The following is a 20,825-nucleotide window of genomic DNA, read 5'->3' on the forward strand; positions in this document are numbered from 1 at the left end:
AAGGTATTTCGACTCTTCAGATGAGACAGAAAGACGTTGGAAGCCTTCTTGGCAGCTATCAAAGCTCGCACGGTCTTGACGAAGTCTGGCTTTCGATACACAGCCCCGTCTGGCCCTTCTCGAGGTGTCAACCACCAGCTCCTGATACCCACTGCATGTTGGACCCCCTTCATTTTCGCTGCAGCCATTCTTGCTCGTTGAACTCTTATGATCTGTCGCTCGTAGTAAGCGTGAGCCTTTCGCTCGAGGATCACGTCTCTCTCATGCTTTTCAACAATTGGTTGGATCCGAGAGGAGAACCTGAATCTTGTTGAAAGTCTTCCAAGTCGATTGAGGATGCTGGATTGAGATGATTCAGTCTCTAGAGCTGACTTGCTTACCACCATATTCTTCTTCGACTTCTTTCGACGTTGCGACATTTGCGGTTTCAAGAAGGAGCCGAAGCTTCTCAGGCTTGACCTTCGTTTGACGGGCTCACCTCGTTTCGCTTCTCGTTTCCTCGCCTTACGAAAGATCATCACGAAGAAGATTGTGCTTGGAATGGTTATCAAGCTAGACAGAACTCCGTTTCTGAGGGCTTCGCCTGGCCCAGCAGGCTGAACTCCGTAGAAGATAGCGTTGGCAGTCATGCTTGAAGCAACAAAGCAGAAGAATGTGGTGATCATTTGAGGTCGAGTGAGAGCAGAGTAAGGTCGACTTCTGATGATGTGATAGATAACATGTTTCTCCGCCATCATTCGTTGTATCTCGTTCACCAGCGAATATTTCGATGTTTTCAACTTTGCATCAAAAGATCTCATGTATTTTGCTGGTGACTTGGCAAAAATAGCATAATCTAGAAAATCTCTGCGCGTTCCGATGAAGATCGCCAAGAAGTAGAGGGCAAAGATGCTGGCCATAGCAAATATGATGATCAATTGAACACCACTCGCTGCTAGAAGAGCCGCGCTGTCGCCGATCGGATCGACCGTCCTGATCTCCACATTACCTGCAGACCCCAGAGCTGTGAACTCAGTGAGATGAAAGCATTCGCACACAATCGCTTCTTCTTCGATTCCTTTGACTGCACATCCTGTTCCTGTCCATCGGTTTGTACGGTTGTCCCAGTATGTACAAGTTTCCACGGAAGTTGCATTCTGTGTGCTAGTGTTGGAGGCATTCGTGACGGTTGACGATTGTTTTAGTGGGATCCGAAAGCGAATCGGATTCAAGGTAGTGACTGAGAGGCCAACCAGCTCATACATGATGGACCCTCCGAGCACGTCCTGCTTGTCTTTGCTTGCTGTGTGAATGTTGGTCGATGGATCGAACTCGAACATCTTCAACGTCACTCCACTCGTTGAAAGATTCCCCACCCCCTCCTGCGGTAGGGAGAAGAAGCCGCCAGAGGCGAGAGCCAGAGAGAGTCCGTTGGTCTGCGACGAGTCTTCTGAGAGTTTGGCGAGGGTGATGGGAACCTGCCCTGTCGTCAACCTCACAAAATCTTGACCAGGAACTCGTTGAGCCAGCACGACAGAGCTCAGTCCTTCAAGCTGATTCCTCGCGAGCTCAGCCTCTGCAAGCGAGCCGTTCTGAGCCAACGTCTCTTTAATCCCAAACCCAACCATGTTGGCGAAATTGTTGAATGAATTCATCGAGTCGACTTGGAGAGCCAGTGAGCTCGTCATGAGCTTTTCAATCAGCTGCCTGGTCTGGTTTCTACTCTCACCCGAAGGCGATTCCACTATCTGCATAGCTGTGCTGAGACACCCAGAGTACTGCTCGATGGCCTTGTCGTCAAGTGCAGCTTTAGTGAGGAGAGAGTCAGTAGCAGAGATCAGCGTGTCCTTGATCGCCTGATACTCATCAGCCAACAATCTTCTGTTTCCTTTCTTCGTGTTTGAATGTATAGATTCACTGATCCCGAAGATCGTCTGCAAAGCGCTGGATTCATCCCCGACATTCAGAGCATTCCCTAATGTACCCATTGACCCGCCCACCACGAGAGTCTCATTGGGCGGCAAGACGAGGACTCGCGTCAACTCGCTCATGGCGCAACCGTTGTAGATGTCACAGATCTGAGCAGACAAGTACTGCAAACCATCCGGAGGCGACAGCCTGATGGTCTGAACGTTCGAGACTGACGCCCTTGTCACTAGTGTGAAACTTTCCAAGTTTGAGATGTTGAGGTAAGTCCTCCAACTGTATGAAAGCGGCTCATCCCCTGGACTATCTGCCCATTCGAAGCAGCTTGCTTCCATCGGTTCTTGCAAGGCAACCACCTGTGTTGTGTTCAGTCTACAGTATCCTGATGCAGGCACGCTGTTTATCGTGAAGCTGATGTCAGCATAACTGTACTTTGCCTCGCCCTGCACGGCACATGTCAATCGAGCTGTGTAAGTTTTGCCCGAATAGAAGGAGCCAGCGGCGAATACAACGAAGCGATTCTGAAGAGTAGTCAGAGTTTTGAAGCCTGGCGTCAAATCTCCCGACAGTATGGTCCAATAGAAGTCAAAGCCCTTGTCCGCAGGCTTCTTGACCTGTCCTTGCAGCATGAAGGGGGTTACGGCAGAAATCTTCTTTTGAGCCGGAGGCTTGATGTAAATTTCAATCGTGCTGTCGAATACGTTTGCAGGAGTGACAGGATTGGCGTCTTTGGATCCCGACAAGACGTTGATATCCACGAAGGTTGAATCGTATCGTGGCCCAGGACCCTTGACAGCATTGACTATAAAGCGATAGGTGTAGCCCGGAGCCAGCAATCCGCCTGGGATCATGATCTTGGGAGATTCGGTGAACAAGATTCCAGTTGTATCATCAAAGCAAGGAGTGCCTGTGCTGTTCACAATCTCACAATTCCAAGTGAACGACCAAGGGTCTGGCGTCAGGTCAGGGTCATCACTAGCAGAAGCATCCAAAGCCAAATCATCGAAGAAGAATATTGAACGACTCCCGCCGTCGATGAATGCAGATATTGGACTGGCATCTACAATCACAGTGACATTGCCAAGTCCATACAGGTTCGGGTTTTTGTTCATGAAACCTTTCAATTGTAAGCTATACTGGTTTCCAACTACCAAGTCTGTCGCATGAATGAGCAGCTTCCGCGATTGGAATGTTGTTTCATCCAATGGAAACTTGTCAGGTGATGTGATTGTCCACTCGAATGTCATGGATGTGTCTTCTGCTGTCAGATTGGAAGAGTTCAATTCACAGAGAGAGATTGCGGCATAACCTTCAAGTATGATATCTTTTCGCCTGTCAATATTTCTAGTGCCAGAACCAAGGATGAATATGTATGGAATAGGTAAATCTGACACGGTGATTCGAATCTGTGATTCTGTCGATCCTCCAAATACATTCTCTACTCTCAAGACGAAAACATACGTCGCTCCTGGAACGAGCAGGCTGTTTGGAATGGTGAGGTTGGAGCCGATGACGATGCTTCTGAGGTACGAGGCCAGGTTTGTGGTGAACGGTCCTGGCAAGACTCCCCACGTGAAAGCCATGGATCTGCCTCCTCCCCCGTAGGAGGACGTTGCATCAATGATGACGTCATCGCAATATGAGATGAAGGATGAAGTCCGCACGACGATGGTTGGGAGAGGCACGATGGTCGGAGGCTGCAGGGAGGTGTCTCCCTCAGTCCAGTCTGAATCTTTCAGTAGCGTCTGAATGGTCTGCTTAGCAAGAGTCACGGTCCAACCCACGCGGATGGTTGCTCGGGCTCCTAAGGTGACTCGGAGGGTGATAGTATTCAACCAGACACAAGAGGATTGAAATCCGAGAGTGGCAACAGTGGTTGCATCCAGCAACAACTCGCAAGAAACAATTCCTCTCACCCCTCCCTGATCAGTATCACGATCAAAGATAATATCAAAAGCAGCTCCTGACTCTTGGAATTGTGCGACTACGAGTTTTGGACCTTCGCGCTTTGCTATAGGAAAGACGTAAGGGCTTCCGGAGATATTTCGAGAGTTGAATGAGATGTAAACTACAGCTATCCCTGGGAAGTTGCAAGTGAACGTCGCGCACCATTGGCCGCCATAGTCAGGAGAGGCAGTGAAGGTGACACTGGTGACGCATATGATAACTGGCCAACGTGGATCACTGCTCTTGCCCACTGCCGTCAGGTTGAGCAATTTCACTTCATTTTCACTTAGCTGCCTGCTGTTCCCGTATATATCCGTCGATACCAAGCAGAACGAGCTTGTTCGTGTGGCTATGGGTAAAACTTCTGGAGTTGGCGACAAGAAGATGCTTGAAGCATTGGGAGCATTAGGAGATGTGGTCAGACTGAATGGGCTTCCAGAGATGTGTGCAAAAACTAGTCCAGCTTGAACCATCTCCACACTGATTTGATAACTTCCACTAATCGTGATTGCTCGCTCATTTGCTAGAGAGGCGAAGTATATTCCATTCAATGTCCTGCTGGCTGTGCTGTACGTACGTATGATCTCTCGGTTGAATCTCAATTCAATCACTGATACGATAAAATTGTCTTGCTTATTGGATTGTACGTTTCCAAATATATCTTTTGCGAAGATTGTAAATTGTATAGGATTTCCCGCAATCAGGCTAGATATCGAGGGAGTAAAATTGCTGTACGTAGGCTGAACGACGGCTGGAAAAATCGAGATAGAGCTTGGTTGACCAAAGATTGCTCGGTCCACACCATCTGAACCTCTGAGATATATGGTGTAGGAATAAGTGCCTGCGACTGTAAGGCAATCAAGAAAAATCAAGACAAAAAAAGTTACAAGCTAAACTTACCCGTCGAGTAATATTCAACTCTTGGAACCTGGGACGCAGGTCAGGCGTGTTCCACTAGCGCGTAAACCACGATTTACCTCAAGAGCGGGGTTGATGACTTGGGCGTTGATGCATGCAGTGCAGTTGTTGATTCGGATGAGGAAAGAGGAGATTTCAGTCGTTCCATCTACTTGAATCGGATTGGAGTACTGATCGTAAGATAGAAGCTGAAAGGATGAAAGAACTCCTGCCGTCGAGCTTGTGATGCTCGTTCCAGCAGCCATACAATTTGAAGCATATGGCACCCCTGGATTCACCTGGAAGACTACTCTGCCATTGCCAGCTCCAACGATTGAGCCCTTGAACAAGTTGTCCACGTTGTAAAACCCGCTCACTGTGGCAAGGAAAGAGACCCGAAAGAGACCCCCGATGGTTGCATCTCCAAACCAGAACTTTCCGATGCAGGGAGGAGCCTTGCACGTCTCAACAACGCCTGGTGGAGGGGATGTGGGGCCTTTCACTTGGATTGCAAAATCACTTGTATTGGCTGCACCTGCTAGGCGGATACTTTGACCGCGGCTGTTTCTTGCTTCGATGTCGTAGGTCTGGATCCCTGCCGTTCCAAGAGCCTGTACGCTCGTAGTCGAGGAGGGCTGTACGATCGAAGCGCCTGTGAAAATCATCTTCTCAGCCACCGGAGGACCCAAGTCTGTAGAGATCGTGGCGTTGAATTCCAGCAAGAACTGGCTTTCTCGGTCTATCACAAAGTTGAGCTTCGAGGGCCTGCAAAAATGTTACATGAGAGAATCCAAAACGAAAAGACTCACATGTCGACTTGATATGTGACAACCTGTATTCCTTGTATCAGAGCGCTCGAAAGTTGATATTTGGCTTCAGCAGGGTTCACTTTCAATCCCACATTGAACATCTGAGGAGTAGTGAGGATTCTAGAATTGCCGTAGCTGTCCTTGGTTTCGATTCCAAACGTGACTTCTGAACCGAACTGCGTTCCTATGACTCCCTCACCAGAAACAGATGCGGAATAAAAACTCTCCGGACCGGGTAATACAGTGAGGAGTGTGTCAGACACTGACTTTGTGCCGACTAGGATTCCATTGAGACTTCCAACGATTCTGTACAACCCTGAGATGGTACAGGTGAATCTCCCTTGCACCTGAACACTTGTAGTTGAGCTCTGGATCAGAGCATTGACGATGATTGGGCTGATCGATCTTACATTTGATAATTGAAAATAAACTGAGAAAGACAAAGGTCCCTTCTGAGCTGTGTTTCCGTACAAATCTTTGGGCAAGATTATGAAAGCACTTTGTACTCCAGCTGTTGCTGTGCTGCTTGAGAGAGTTAGCTGTGTCTGTGGAGCTGAAGCTTGTCCAGAGACTACTTGAATCCTGACAACATCTGCAATCAAGGGCACATTGAGCACACTGATACTGATGAAGTACGACCCCGCTATAGTAGGAGTATATGCTATTTCAAATCGACCTTGATTGAGGTTGCGTATGTAAATTTCGTTGAATGATTGCACAATAGTCGGTATTGCTACTGAAGAGTAACTAATACCAGCTGTGACATCCTGGACTTTGACCAATCCTTGTTCATTCAGCAAATTATTGCTGAATCTATCCCTGAGCTGTAAGACGATGGAGAGCGAAGTTCCAACTTGACTATCAGCAAGTCCACTGCCAGAAAGAACTGTGGACTGCGCCAAGAAGACTGTCGATCTTGCGATGACCGCAAGGGGAACTCGGTTCACCGGCTCCAAATTCGCAAACACAGTCAGAGCGTAAGTTCCCGAAATTGTCAAGTAGTAACCACCCTTCCGTCCGCAAACACTCGACGGGCAGCCATTAAGAATGCTGGACGTGGAACAAGGGGAGTTGTACGAATTTCCTTGCAGACAAACGGCCTGAGATTGAACCTGCGGCAGGATAGCGAAATCATTAGGGTCTCGAACATTTGCTGGGATGTAGTCCAAAGTGAATCTATCAGCCTCATTGAACACTACGTTGGAGAACGCATCTTTCGTGAGCACGCCAAAGGTTGCGGCTACACCAGCTGTGCATGTTGTTAGCATCGCTCCTATTAGTTTTGATAAAGTCGCACACGTTTGTCCGCCCTCAACCAGCAGGGCAAAGGGGCTGCCCTTGATGGGGTTGGACCCCCACCTGACATGTATCTTGTAATTGCCGGTGACAGTTGTAACGTATCCCACGAGATATTGGCCAGTCACTTCAGGATTGAATGTTGCCTTACTTGTTGTGCTGGCAAGATCTTGTACAGATGATGGATAGAAAAAAGGAGGCCCTTCGAAGAAGATGTTGAAATAAATCCCACCTGTTGATATAGCATTGCTAAAGCGGTCTCTTGCCTGAATGTAGAAGGATGATATGACTCCAGCCTTTCCTCTGCTCAACGATTGCCCGATGGCAATCGTGTTGGTGATTTCGAGAGCTGCAGGCATGGTATCGATGTTGAATGGTGATCCAATAGAGTGCAGGAATGTACCCTCCCGCGAAAATGTGCCAATACGGAGAGAGTACCTCCCAGCTCGTGTGAAAGTCCAAGATATATCCCAAACACCCAGTCTCCGCACTTGCGGGATCAAACTGATTGTATCAAGAACGAGACTATTGTTTAGTACCATGGATAGGACTGCTGTCGGACTCACACTTGGTGAAACTTCAAGCTGATTTCCGAACGAATCAAACCCTGTCAACGTAACAAATGAAAAAACTCCCGCGGTCGAGGATGATATACCCGGTCCATTCACAATGCTTGTCGTTGCATCCCATCCTGATGAAACAACCGTGAAAGTTGCCGACGCAACAAACTGTGTATTCAGGCTCAATGAAAGTCTATAAGACGATGACACGAGGGCTCGAAACTTGATGCCGTAGCTGAAGATCGATGTTTGGTTGTCCATGATGGGAACTACTGCTGCCTGAGAGCTGCCACATGAAATTCTCGTCTCGGAATATTCTTGAGGGCATTTTTCTCCATTGACACTTAAGTCATAACCGTCACTCACCCTGCCGAGAATTCCCTGGGTGTCATACACCTGCAGATTGCCCATCGAATCTTTTGGCACTATGACGAAATTTTGAGCAGTTCCTGCTGGGAATCGCGCAGTTACACTCCATTGCACTGACGTAAGGGTAGGATCAGTGGGACCAGGAATGACGCGAATTGAGAACGGACTTCCCAAAATATGACGATCATTGAGGTTTGGTACTTGTATTTGAATTGAGAGCTGATATACTCCCGATCTTGTAGCATTGGGGAAGTAGGCAAAAAGCCCATCTCCTACGTGTGTACCAAATGCCATTTTGCTATCCATCATGTACATCATCCTTACACTTTGTATCTGAATGTCTTCATTCAACAATTTCAGGCCATTGCTGTCATAGGCTTGCACGCGAATCGGATTATTTGAGATTGCAGATCTCAAATCAAAGCCTGCATCTATTATCACAGTTGTTTGTTCTGAGATGGGACCAACGTTGGTGAGAACTCTCACGCTGAAAGGATTATCTTTGACGAGGCACAAACTGATAACCTTTTCAGCACAGCCTTGACCGAGAGAAACTGAGAAGACAAAACTTCCAGTTCTCGGTAATGTATACCTTATTTCGAAGAGGCCTGGAGATAGTTCTATGCTATTGAATGTATTCGAAAAGCCTACAAATTTGGCTGTGAAAACAACTCCTGAAATAGGAATGAAATTTCCAAATTTGTCACGTGCTTGCACTGAAAATGTCGCGATCTCATCTTTGACGGCGCTTCTGAGTCCAGCTCCGGATGCGATACACTCAGGTGCATAGATGGTCGACGTTTCGACTTTCATGGTAAAGGGGGACCCGATCACGTCGCTCCACAGGCTTGCTATCAGCACTCTCACGGATATGGTATACGTCGTCGCAACTGTCAGGGTAAGAGGAAACTGATAGGCGCCTCCATCTAGTGCTACTGCGGGCAATGAAATAGTATTCACTTTTCCGTTGGCGTCGGGAATGCTTGTTGCTGTAAACGAGATGGCGCTTCCGATGTTCCGAATCAAGTTGCCGAAAGTATCCAACATATTCAGGTTAAACATTTTCAGAACTCCAGCTGTTGCCTGGCTGAGTGGAAGGTAGTCACTCGCGATTGACAGTTTTGTAGTTGCAACTGAAGGAAAGCTAGGTGCAACGGTAATTTGAAATGGTATCAGAGGCAAGTTCTTTCCATAAGTGGAAATGTAAACCTTGAAAGAATCGGATCTGGTAATCACGGTAGTTGCTGTGTAAGAACCATCAAGATTGTTTTGCAGGCAACCTGTTGTGTATGGACAAGGAACTGCACTTCCAAGAAGATTTCTTACCTCGAAGATATACTCCTTGTCAATATTTGTAAATGCATTCCACACCGTGGGATTTCCATACGAATCCTTTGCTGTTATGCTCACTGAAATTGGCACACCAGCGGTAGCGGTTGAAATGACCGAAAAAGTACTTTTGTCTGCACTTGCGCGATCGGCATATACCTGGACCGACCAAGGAAGCCTGGGAAATGATTGAAGGATGCCTTTGTTATCGAATAAGTATACTACAACCTGGTACATTCCAGATTGTGTCAGAAGAGGAGTGCAATAATATCTCAGTTGTACAAATGGACACGACACATTGGCGGTGCTCGAAATACTGCTCAACACCAGCATCATTGTATCCAGCATTTCCCATCCTCGTTGATAAGCAAAAGGATCAGGTTTTACCAATAGTTCTGAATCTCTCGCAAGGATTCCAACGGTGAATGATGATCCGGCGATTAGAGCGTTGGGAACCGAAGGATCGTAGGTTGAAACACTTAAATTTGTGAGGCCTGGAATTGCGTAGAATTGTAGGATCCGTGAGAGCTGCTTGTTGTCCGAGAAGGAATAGATTGTTGCAAGGTAAGTGCCCTTTGAGGTAGGGAGCCATGTGATGATGTAAGCACCGTTTTGTAAATCAGTTATGCTGGACTTCACAACCATGTTTCCTGGAGTATCTGTGAATTGAATTGAGAACGATAAGCCTCCAGTTGTAAGATTATTCTCAAATGTATCCCTGGATTGCATCAGTAAATAGACTTGCTCACGAGTTCTTACAATATTGAAATTCACAAATGAAATGTTCAGAATCGTCTTCTCGAGTTCCATCTTAGAAGAAACAACGCTAATAGTAGCTGGTGAAGATGGAATCGGTTGCTGGAACAATGATATTTGCACTGAATATTGTCCAGCTTTGGTCAAGTATATGTTGTATTCTCGCAATCCGGGGTTCGACTTGGTGGGTTGCTGAGACTCGTATACTTCAAGGCATGGCCATTGATCACATGAACCTGACGACGGGATAACAGAGACCTCAAACTTTGCTGTCACATTGTAGTTCTCATTTCCAAATATGTCAGCCATGAAGGCAGTAAAAAGCCTCGGTTGACCCGCCTGAATCGGAGAAGTCGAAAGAGAGAATGTCGAAGCTTTGGCACTGGGGATGCTGGGCAACACAGAGACGTTGAACGGACTTCCTTGAACCTGTCGAGCACTGCTTTGGAGTCTTATTTCAAGCACATACAGTCCAGCTCTTGTCACCAAGTATTGACAGATGTGTTTGAAAGAAGAATACGAGACTGATAGGGTCGATATCTCATTCCCAATTCTGAGAAATACTTCAAAGGAATCAGATAGGAGAGTGCCATCCTGCAACACTGGGTTTCCGTAAGTGTCAAAGCTCGTGATAGAAAACGATGCGGCAGTTCCCACCGTAGCGAGACTTACAGCACTCCCTTGAATGCGACAATTCGAAGCATTTGTGATATTCGGAACGTAAGTTATGTTGAATGGACTTCCCTTGATATTTTCAGATGCAAGGAATACCCGAATCTGGTATTGACTTGCCCTTGTAAGTATGAATTCCGCGGTATAGGTTCCATCTTGACGGTCTGTACAGTTCCTTACAACACCTGAATCGATCCTAAAACTCACGGGATATCCTCCTGAAATCAGCCTTATTCCTTTTCTGTCTTTGATGACTACAAGGAAGATGGTTCTCACTCCTGCTATCTGTGTTTGAATCACAGCTGGATTGCCATCGCCCTCACCGGTTATCATGCTCATTGATGCATCGGGTGCTCCGGGATTTGCTACGATCTCAAAGATAAAAGGACTAATTGAGGCATGTTGTGTACCTCGAAGAACCACAGAGACCGTTAAATTGATAGCGTAGTCCGTCGTTGCAAAGCTTGCTCCATATAAGCCATTGCCAACCGCCGATATCTTGACAGTAGATACTGCTGGCTGCAGAAAGACTTTCCAATCTTCGGTTGTCGAGCCAGCGTTATTCCCATATTTATCCCTGGACCTTATCCAAAAGGTGACCTTGTCTTTGATCGAGCCACCAGAAGCATCGAATATCAGGCTTGCGCTCGCATCCACGATTTCAGGGAAAAGTTGAAGCAGTGTGGACGACCCAATGTCACTGATGCCATATTTGACACTCAGCGAATACTGCCCACTTCTCGTGATTGCAAATATGAACTTCTGATTTCCAATCACTTGAAATGCTAAATTGCTGTCATCCGTTTTCGATGCGATCAAAACAGAGAAATTCATCGATTCAAGAATTGTGTTTCCAAAAGTGTCTTTTGGGACAACAACGAGATCACGGGAGGATCCAGCGACCCCCTGATTGAAACCAGTGCTGAAGGAAGTAAACGAAGCTTTGATATCAATTGAAGACGCTTGAATCCTAGAAGAGATGGGACTGCCTTGAATGTGGAACGATCCGCACAGAATTGAGAGGGTGTAGGAACCAGCAAATGTAGCCATATAAGTTGCTATCAAGGTCCCGTTCCGAGCATCAGTCAGCAATCCTTGTCCCACAGGGTCAAAGCTGATGGTGAATAATGTCGGAGACGCGGGACTCAAAGTTCGCGGATTCCCGTATATGTCCCGAGTAACCACTAATGACGTGTAAGTTCTCCCCGCTATGCCAATGAACATCTGATTCAGGTCTGTTGCAACATGGAAAATACTGTTGGGAGACGATGGTCCTGGCAAAATCGGAGAAAATTTGATGGATTGAGATGGATACAGCATGATTGATTCAGTGGTACGGAACTCAACAGATGCGTTTTGTACTTCACCTGCAACAGAAGGAACAAGGGTTGGAATCATGATTTCCCATATTGAACCCGCGGGAAGGTGCGAACCGCCGTATCTTTTGAAAATCAGTTCTTGTTTGGGTCTTTGATTTGCACAGCAAACTGGAAGATATTCAATCTTCACAAGATTAGAGATGTTTGCAGGAGCACTCTCATTCTTCATAATCGGATTGCAGGTCTCATTAAGAATTCCATTCATCAACTTCAGTACCACGAAGGATGTGTAATTGGCTTCGATAGTATTATTGCATGTTGTGGATGTCCACCATCCATAATCATTCTCAACCAGGCATCCAGCTCTCTCAAGTTGATTTTGACTTTGCTTGAGCTCCTCCATGCTGCACAAGTGGGCATCCAAGACTTCACAGAAACCATTGGATTCAGCCCATGACATTTCTACAGGACACCCATTCGCTCCGCAACGACGGTGCAGATCAATTTGACATCCATTTGTGGAAACACATGTCGAGATGTTTGTTCCATTCTCGATCGAGTCAAAGCATTTTCCGAACGGATTTGATTGAGTCACAAGCAGTTTGCCGTCATCACCTGTCGCTATTTGAGCTGAGAGCGACGTAAGGGCTATTCTTCCATCCACTTTCAAATGAAATTTCGAAACTTCAGGCAGCTGTCCGGGAGCAATCGATTGAATTCGGAGAAGTGTGTGAAAACCTGCTTGAAAGTTATCGAAGGAAACTTTAGCTAGAGGTATTGTGGTATAGTAAAAGTTCACACTGGCTTCTGGTGTTCCAGTCCACTGACTTTCTCTGTCCTCAATGACAAGACTGGGTCGATACCTCAAGCTACCGGACAATGCATCGCCAGCTGGAGCGGTGCAAAGCACTGAGCTGTCACTTTGCCACTTCTTGTCATAACATTTAGTCGGGCCGATTTTTGCTTCGAGTTGATCTGGATTGAAAACCCCAAAAGTGCTGAAATAAAAAGTCAGTCGCAAAATGGATACACTACATCAAGTCTTACCTTCCAATGATAGTTATGACCAACGGAGGGTAAGATTGGCCCCCTAAACTAGGGAGATTGTTTGGTGAAATTTTTCGAATTTCAGCCATGTTGTAAGTAAATAGAGTATAGCAGGAATACGGAGAAATCCGAAAGGGCACCGAAGTTCCAAGTCCACTGGAGACAAGACATGAAATGCTGGAGTCAGAAAGCCATTGCGATGTAACACACTTTGTCTCCTTCAAGAAGACAGAAAGAGAATAGTCAGACGTTCCGAGATTCAACCCGAACAATGTAACAACAAAGTTCCCAACAGGAGGACCATTGACTGGAAAACTCGAGTTCACGCACGGTACTGAATAGTTAAAAACGGGTTGCAAAGTACTCATCTGTTGCAAAAGCGTAATCGAAGCTATATTCTCTTTAAAGAAACCGGCAGAAACTTTACAAGCTAATGAGCTCTGTGAAAACCATTCGCTTTGCTCACATGCTGTACTTCCAGCCCTTGCCCGAGAGGAGAAAGAATTGAACCCCATGTTCATACCAACCAATGTCAGAGAACTTTTACCAGATGGATTGACTTCAAGCACACAAGAGGTAATATTTTCAGTATCAAGAAGCGACTGATTCTTGGCGGAGCATTTCGAGTCACCTTCTAATCTATCTAACGCAATTGCAGGGTAAGTGAAAGTGAGGCTCATTGTTCGAATTTGGGATTGAATCGAAACTACGACACTGTCAAAGTCATTCACGCCCGAGCTGCACAGGCACAGGGAAGCAGTGTCCGAGAGCCAAGAACTCCGTTCACACGATGAAGCTCCCAAGCGAGCCGCAACTGTCGAATGCAATAATCCGAAATTTTTCCCTATCATCGTCACGGACTTAATACCACTCAGAGTCTTAGCATAGAAAGAGTCGTAAGAGATCAGATTCTGCGAGGATCCAACCAACTGATGAATGGTAACGATTGCCGTGAGGCCGTCTCCCAATCCTCGGACGTTCTTGCATGTGAGCATGCTGTCTGATTTCCATCTGGTTGGTGTGGAAGCTGATTGACCTATTCTCATTGTTACAGTGCTATCATACTTGCTGAACGAAATGCCAACCGCAGTGTGAGTTCCCATAATCTGCTCGCTAGGAGGAAGGTTTGAAAAAGATGCATATTGTACTTCATTGCCAAGATATGCAAATGCTTCTGTTGCTGTTCCAATGCTCAGTGAAGTAGTAATTTGAACTCGGAGAGAAATTCCGGAGCCTGCAGACATCAACGATCGAATTGAAGAATCTGAACGCCAAAGGGTAGCTTCGGAGTTTGTGAAGCCTCCTTGTACTCGTGGAGTTTGAGAAAGATGCCCGAACCCCGACCCTAGAATTTCCACCGAGGTGTTTGATTGACCTACAACCAAGTAATAGTAACCTGAGCCATGTTGCACATCATAGTTGGTCGGAAACTTGATTCCTTGTCTTCTGTCTTCTAGACTACATGAGCTCAACAAATACCTGTAAACAATTGGTCCCTCAAGCCCATCACATCCATTCATGAATAGACAAGACCAATATTCAGTATACGATTGACATAGACTACGTTGATTCCTTATACGGAGGAAACGATTCGAGCATGTTGATTGCGTCAAGTATGAGCACAGACCAGTTGTTCGTACCGTTTTTAGCCTTGGACTGTCAAAAGACGTTGCTTGAGATTGAGAACCCAACTTGTAAGCTGAGGTGATTTGCAACGTTGAACTAGAAACTTGCATCGATGGTGATTTGCACAGCGTTGAAGAGTCTGACAGCCAGTTCGTCTCCTCGCTCGCTGTCCCTCCTACCCGCGTCCCTTGTGATGTTGATACCAGTCCTATCCCTCGTCCAAGCAGCGTAACAACAACCCCCCCTGTGCTTGCTGAGTTCCAGCGCGTGCTCGCTCCAACCTGCGGTGTATCTGCAGATACCGCACCAGTCATGCTCGAGGTGCGATGGCCTGTCGTTAGGAGTAGGCGCAAGCTGCTTTTCTCAATCTGGGATACCATGCCCGCCGTTGAGGTGTCGGAGAACCAGCTTGTAGAGGAGAGCGCAGTGCTGCTTACGCGAGCTACTGAGCTCACCGCAAAGATGCCGAAGAATGAGCCCTGGAGACTTATCCTAACCGACGAGGTGCAAGGGAGGTTCATCCTCGTCAGGGTGCTCAATGAGCTGGAGTCAGCTGACAATGCCTCGGTGAGCGAAGACGTTTGCAGTCCATTTGTAAGCAAGACAGTCAACGACGCTGTCATCAACGAACCACCTTTGCACATGACGGAGGTGACATTAGTCCAAACTGTCAATTCACAACTGGTTGACCCTGATCTTGATCGATATGTTGAGAGGGCGGAGATGAATCGTTGAGTGCTGGCTAATATGATTTCAGGTTGCAAGTGTTTTGCATTTGATCTTGCAGTGACTGCACTCATAGAAACTAGATCTGATGAAAATACGCCAGATGTTGACCCTGTGTTGATAGCAGACGTAATCATTATTCTCAGAGTATTTGCTGTGCTGTAGGATGGAAGCAAAGACAGAGAAGAGCATGATATCCATACAGTGGATTCACAAGTTGTAGAATGAATCTTTGCAGCCAAAGTTGTATCAAATGATGAATGCAGGCTTCCAAAAACTAGCTTTGTGTGACAAGCAGGGCATCCAAAATTTTGCGATGGCATAGCCCTGACAATGGGTGCATCGATAGACAATGTATGCGTGATAGTAGCTTGTAGCTCCGAAATCGTCAACTTCAAGCTTCTTGTCTTCGATTCACTTGATGCTGATTGACATACAACTTGTGTCTCTGATTGCCACTGAGTTGATGCTGATCCTGAAGAATGAGTCCTGACACGTCCTGAAAAAGAATACATCCCAAAATCATTTCCAGATAAGGATATCATAGTTGCGCCTGTGAAAGGAATATTGCAGGAATGAGTGATGCATTCCTTCAACGTACTAGAGTCCACCGAGAAGACAGAAGATGCTGTATCTACTCGAAGCGTTGCACTGATACCAACCCTTCTTGATGAGGAGAATATCACTGATGTAACACATTTCAACACCGATTCCGACAGCCAGTTCGTCTCCTCGCTCGCTGTCCCTCCTACCCGCGTCCCTTGTGATGTTGATACCAGTCCTATCCCTCGTCCAAGCAGCGTAACAACAACCCCCCCTGTGCTTGCTGAGTTCCAGCGCGTGCTCGCTCCAACCTGCGGTGTATCTGCAGATACCGCACCAGTCATGCTCGAGGTGCGATGGCCTGTCGTTAGGAGTAGGCGCAAGCTGCTTTTCTCAATCTGGGATACCATGCCCGCCGTTGAGGTGTCGGAGAACCAGCTTGTAGAGGAGAGCGCAGTGCTGCTTACGCGAGCTACTGAGCTCACCGCAAAGATGCCGAAGAATGAGCCCTGGAGACTTATCCTAACCGACGAGGTGCACGGGAGGTTCATCCTCGTCAGGGTGCTCAATGAGCTGGAGTCAGCTGACAATGCCTCGGTGAGCGAAGACGTTTGCAGTCCATTTGTAAGCAAGACAGTCAACGACGCTGTCATCAACGAACCACCTTTGCACATGACGGAGGTGACATTAGTCCAAACTGTCAATTCGCATGCACTCCCAGCAGTTCTTGCTGCCACTGTACTACGATAATCCTGAATTCCCAAGGTCAGGCTAATTTGGAGTGATCTATAGGAAGCATGATTTGTTGCAGTGACAGCTGAGAAATGATCAGAATCTGTAGACCATGCTTCAGTAATAGTTCCAAAAGATATTGCGAGGCTAAGAAGCGCTTTCTCGCTAACAGCAGTTGATGCACATTTTCTTGCTAAAATACTGGATGAAGAGAACCATATTGAGGACTCCGCCGCACTTTGCCCTACCCGACAAGACAACGAAACTGGCCGCTGAACACCAGACACCATTTTGAGCATGAGATCTTCTGTATGATGAAAAACATTGGTCTTTGACATGTGCGACAATGAGGGAATGTCGTATGAAGCAATGACGGAATGCGTACTTTCTAATCTGCTGCAAGAAAGTACTAAGGCGACAGAACCAAATGAACCAAATCCATAAGAAATTTTGCCAAGTATTAATGTGTCTGACATCCATAAAGAGGCCTCACAATGGGAATAGCCTGTACGTAGCTGAAACGAAGAAAGCCTTACTCCCCCTGCTACTACTGCATAGGATAACCCATGAGAAATATAATTTTGAGACCCAAAACTCCCTGACAAAAAAACAAGATCAAACGAATAAAAAGATGAACTCGTCCCCGTGCCTCCGCTCCCGCCCCCTCCTGCCGTCACCCCTACCCGCATGCTCCTCCCCTCTCCTGCTGCCTGCTGGCATGACACTGCCGTCTCCGACGTCCACGCCGTGCTCTCGCTCCCCGTGCCCCCGCCCCGCCCTTGACCTGACCCCTCGTACCTCCCCAGCCCTGCCCCGTACACCGTCACTCCCGTCGACCCCGTCCCGGCCCTGTTCCCGCCCTCCCTTACCCCGCTCGCCCCCGCCCCGTCTGCCGAGATCGCCTCCGTCCCCGTGCCTCCGCTCCCGCCCCCTCCTGCCGTCACCCCTACCCGCATGCTCCTCCCCTCTCCTGCAGCCTGCTGGCATGACACTGCCGTCTCCGACGTCCACGCCGTGCTCTCGCTACCGCTACCGGCTATCCTTGTCTTGTCGCTATTCATTGCGATACCTAGGCCCTGACCATGGATCGTTACTTGTATGCTTCCCGTCGCCGCCTTGTTCGCTCTACGGATGCTGCTTATCGTCGCTCTATCGTTGGATAATGCTTGCGTCGTCGTCCCTGCTGCCCCTGTCCCTACTGTCACCACAGCCCCTGCTGAAGCCCCGCTGGCCGATGCAGCCCTGCAGGTCACTGCCGTCTCTGACTGCCAGGTCGACTCCGGTATGCTGGTGGCTCCTACCCGACCCCTGGATGACAAGTCCATCAGACCCAGGCCCGATCCCCAGATCGTCACTTGCATCGACCCTGATCCAGCTGTATTCATCCTCTCTGCTGCCGTCAGCGTGACCCTATCGCTCGATACAGCCCCTGTCAAGGACCCTCCCTGCCCTCCCGTCGTCACCGATGCTCGGAGGCTCGAGCCCGTGCTGGCTGATGCCAAGCATACGACGCTTGTCTCTCCTACCCAGTCTGTGGCTGAGCAAGCAGATGCCTGTATACGGCCGACCGACGATGCCTGTCCGCTCCCAAGCCCTGCACAGTGTAGGGTGACGCTTGCACTCCCTGTGCTGGCCCTGTTGCCCGGCTCGGCTGTGCTCATGGTTGCGAGGTCGGTCGAGTACATGGCAGTGCTGCTTGCGGCTGTCTCCAGTATTGTCAAGGTGACCTGTGCGCTGGAGCCCCTTGATTGTCCTGCTCTACAGATGACGGCCGAGTCTGATAGCCACTCCGATCCCTCGCATGAGCTGTGCCCTGCTCGCACCGTCGGGCTTCTGTCTGAGCTCCCAAGCTGTCCTCCGACTACAGTGACGTGTGCCGACCCTGTGGCTGCCTGGTTTGATCTGCCCAGCCATGAGCTCACCGCCCCCTCGTCCCACGACAGTTGCTCCGTCACGCTTCCGACAGACCCTACGGATGTCAAGGAGACATGGTGACTTCTGCTCGCCCCCGCCGTGCCCCTGCATCGTATCGAGGTCTCTGATTCCCAGTCAGTGCTTGTACATGCGGACACGCCTAGCCTCCCTTGCGGTGATGACATCGCGGAAGACAGCCCTGATCCTTGTACCGTCATGCTCACAGACCCTGTACCTGCGCCGTTGTGTACACGCACCGAGCTCGTCTGGCTAGCTCCTGAGCTCCAAGCTTCTGTGATGGTGGCTACAGCCTCACCCACGGTCAACGCCAGCGATTTGCTTTCGCCTGATCCTCCCGACAGCCTGCAAGCTACCGCACTCTCCGACATCCATGATGTGCTCTCTGCGGCTGTTGACCCGGACTGTCCCCTCCCTGTCAGGGACACTGTCCCAAGCCCTAGTCCAGTCACAGTCACAAGCCCCGAGCCAGTGCTGCGTGCGTTGACGCTCGCCCTCCGCAAGCTTCCTCCGTCCCAGGTGATCGCCTCGGAGACGCTTCTTCCTGCTACCCCGCCTACGGTCAATGTAGCCCCGGATGATCTTGCCGGGCCAAGACCGCTCGCATGACACGTCAGGCTCGACTCCGACTGCCATGCTGTAGCTTGACAAGCCGTCATGACCGACGCCGACAAGCTCTGGCTTGACAACCCGTATCCCTTGCCTAGCAACCTAACCGTAACATAAGCTGAGGGCTGATTGGACACGACAGCGCCTGAAACATCCACACGATCATACGACACCAGGTCCGATCCCGTCCCGACCAGACTAGTGATAGTAAGCACGATCTGCCCGCATGCTCCTCCCCTCTCCTGCTGCCTGCTGGCATGACACTGCCGTCTCCGACGTCCACGCCGTGCTCTCGCTCCCCGTGCCCCCGCCCCGCCCTTGACCTGACCCCTCGTACCTCCCCAGCCCTGCCCCGTACACCGTCACTCCCGTCGACCCCGTCCCGGCCCTGTTCCCGCCCTCCCTTACCCCGCTCGCCCCCGCCCCGTCTGCCGAGATCGCCTCCGTCCCCGTGCCTCCGCTCCCGCCCCCTCCTGCCGTCACCCCTACCCGCATGCTCCTCCCCTCTCCTGCTGCCTGCTGGCATGACACTGCCGTCTCCGACGTCCACGCCGTGCTCTCGCTACCGCTACCGGCTATCCTTGTCTTGTCGCTATTCATTGCGATACCTAGGCCCTGACCATGGATCGTTACTTGTATGCTTCCCGTCGCCGCCTTGTTCGCTCTACTGATGCTGCTTATCGTCGCTCTATCGTTGGATAATGCTTGCATCGTCGTCCCTGCTGCCCCTGTCCCTACTGTCACCACAGCCCCTGCTCATGCCGCGCTGGCCGATGCAGCCCTGCAGGTCACTGCCGTCTCTGACTGCCAGGTCGACTCCGGTATGCTGGTGGCTCCTACCCGACCCCTGGATGACAAGTCCATCAGACCCAGGCCCGATCCCCAGATCGTCACTTGCATCGACCCTGATCCAGCTGTATTCATCCTCTCTGCTGCCGTCAGCGTGACCCTATCGCTCGATACAGCCCCTGTCAAGGACCCTCCCTGCCCTCCCGTCGTCACCGATGCTCGGAGGCTCGAGCCCGTGCTGGCTGATGCCAAGCATACGACGCTTGTCACTCCTACCCAGTCTGTGGCTGAGCAAGCAGATGCCTGTATATGGCCGACCGACGATGCCTGTCCGCTCCCAAGCCCTGCACCGTGTAGGGTGACGCTTGCACTCCCTGTGCTGGCCCTGTTGCCCGGCTCGGCTGTGCTCATGGTTGCGAGGTCGGTCGAGTACATGGCAGTGCTGCTTGCGGCTGTCTCCAGTATTGTCAAGGTGACCTGCGCGCTGGAGCCACTTGATTGTCCTGCTCTACAGATGACGGCCGAGTCTGATAGCCACTCCGATCCCTCGCATGAGCTGTGCCCTGCTCGCACCGTCGGGCTTCTGTCTGAGCTCCCAAGCTGTCCTCCGACTACAGTGACGTGTGCCGACCCTGTGACTGCTTGGTTTGATCTGCCCAGCCATGAGCTCACCGCCCCCTCGTCCCACGACAGTTGCTCCGTCACGCTTCCGACAGACCCTACGGATGTCAAGGAGACATGGTGACTTCTGCTCGCCCCCGCCGTGCCCCTGCATCGTATCGAGGTCTCTGATTCCCAGTCAGTGCTTGTACATGCGGTCACGCCTAGCCTCCCTTGCGGTGATGCATTTCGCGGAAGACAGCCCTGATCCTTGTACCGTCATGCTCACAAGATCCTGTACCTGCGCCGTTGTGTACACGCACCGAGCTCGTCTGGGCTAGCTCCTGAGCTCCAAGCTTCTG

The 20,825-nt window shown here is 49.5% G+C and overlaps 6 protein-coding genes across 6 annotated transcripts in view; 4 read left to right on the forward strand and 2 right to left on the reverse strand.

Annotated features, from left to right (window-relative positions):
• Positions 1-14,503: 14,503 nt before the first annotated feature.
• On the forward strand, positions 14,504-15,267 carry GUITHDRAFT_98933 (hypothetical protein; the record flags this gene model as incomplete). The annotated part of the gene is made up of 2 exons (XM_005842074.1): positions 14,504-14,610; positions 14,661-15,267. The coding sequence occupies 2 exons, from the start codon at positions 14,504-14,506 to the stop codon at positions 15,265-15,267; spliced, it is 714 nt and encodes a 237-aa protein (XP_005842131.1).
• A 573-nt stretch (positions 15,268-15,840) lies between these two features.
• Positions 15,841-16,551, forward strand: GUITHDRAFT_131420 (hypothetical protein; the record flags this gene model as incomplete). Its single annotated transcript, XM_005842075.1, has 1 exon — positions 15,841-16,551. The coding sequence occupies one exon, from the start codon at positions 15,841-15,843 to the stop codon at positions 16,549-16,551; it is 711 nt and encodes a 236-aa protein (XP_005842132.1).
• A 1,113-nt stretch (positions 16,552-17,664) lies between these two features.
• On the forward strand, positions 17,665-18,528 carry GUITHDRAFT_98935 (hypothetical protein; the record flags this gene model as incomplete). The annotated part of the gene is made up of 1 exon (XM_005842076.1): positions 17,665-18,528. The coding sequence occupies one exon, from the start codon at positions 17,665-17,667 to the stop codon at positions 18,526-18,528; it is 864 nt and encodes a 287-aa protein (XP_005842133.1).
• A 54-nt stretch (positions 18,529-18,582) lies between these two features.
• GUITHDRAFT_98936 (hypothetical protein) lies at positions 18,583-19,674 on the reverse strand (the record flags this gene model as incomplete). The annotated part of the gene is made up of 5 exons (XM_005842077.1): positions 18,583-18,646; positions 18,764-18,904; positions 19,064-19,102; positions 19,156-19,323; positions 19,403-19,674. 5 exons carry the CDS (start codon positions 19,672-19,674, stop codon positions 18,583-18,585), a joined length of 684 nt encoding a protein of 227 aa, XP_005842134.1.
• Positions 19,675-19,744: 70 nt separating this feature from the next.
• GUITHDRAFT_98937 (hypothetical protein) lies at positions 19,745-20,608 on the forward strand (the record flags this gene model as incomplete). Its single annotated transcript, XM_005842078.1, has 1 exon — positions 19,745-20,608. The coding sequence occupies one exon, from the start codon at positions 19,745-19,747 to the stop codon at positions 20,606-20,608; it is 864 nt and encodes a 287-aa protein (XP_005842135.1).
• A 79-nt stretch (positions 20,609-20,687) lies between these two features.
• GUITHDRAFT_98938 (hypothetical protein) overlaps positions 20,688-20,825 on the reverse strand; it is a gene marked incomplete at both ends in the record, with an annotated part of 996 nt that continues 858 nt past the window's right edge. Inside the window, one exon of the mRNA XM_005842079.1 lies at positions 20,688-20,807. Coding sequence (XP_005842136.1) covers positions 20,688-20,807 — 120 coding nt within the window. The remainder of the gene's footprint in view (positions 20,808-20,825) is intronic.

The sequence above is a fragment of the Guillardia theta genome (genome assembly GCF_000315625.1).
Source record: "Guillardia theta CCMP2712 unplaced genomic scaffold GUITHscaffold_1, whole genome shotgun sequence".
Classification (NCBI taxonomy): Eukaryota; class Cryptophyceae; order Pyrenomonadales; family Geminigeraceae; genus Guillardia; species Guillardia theta.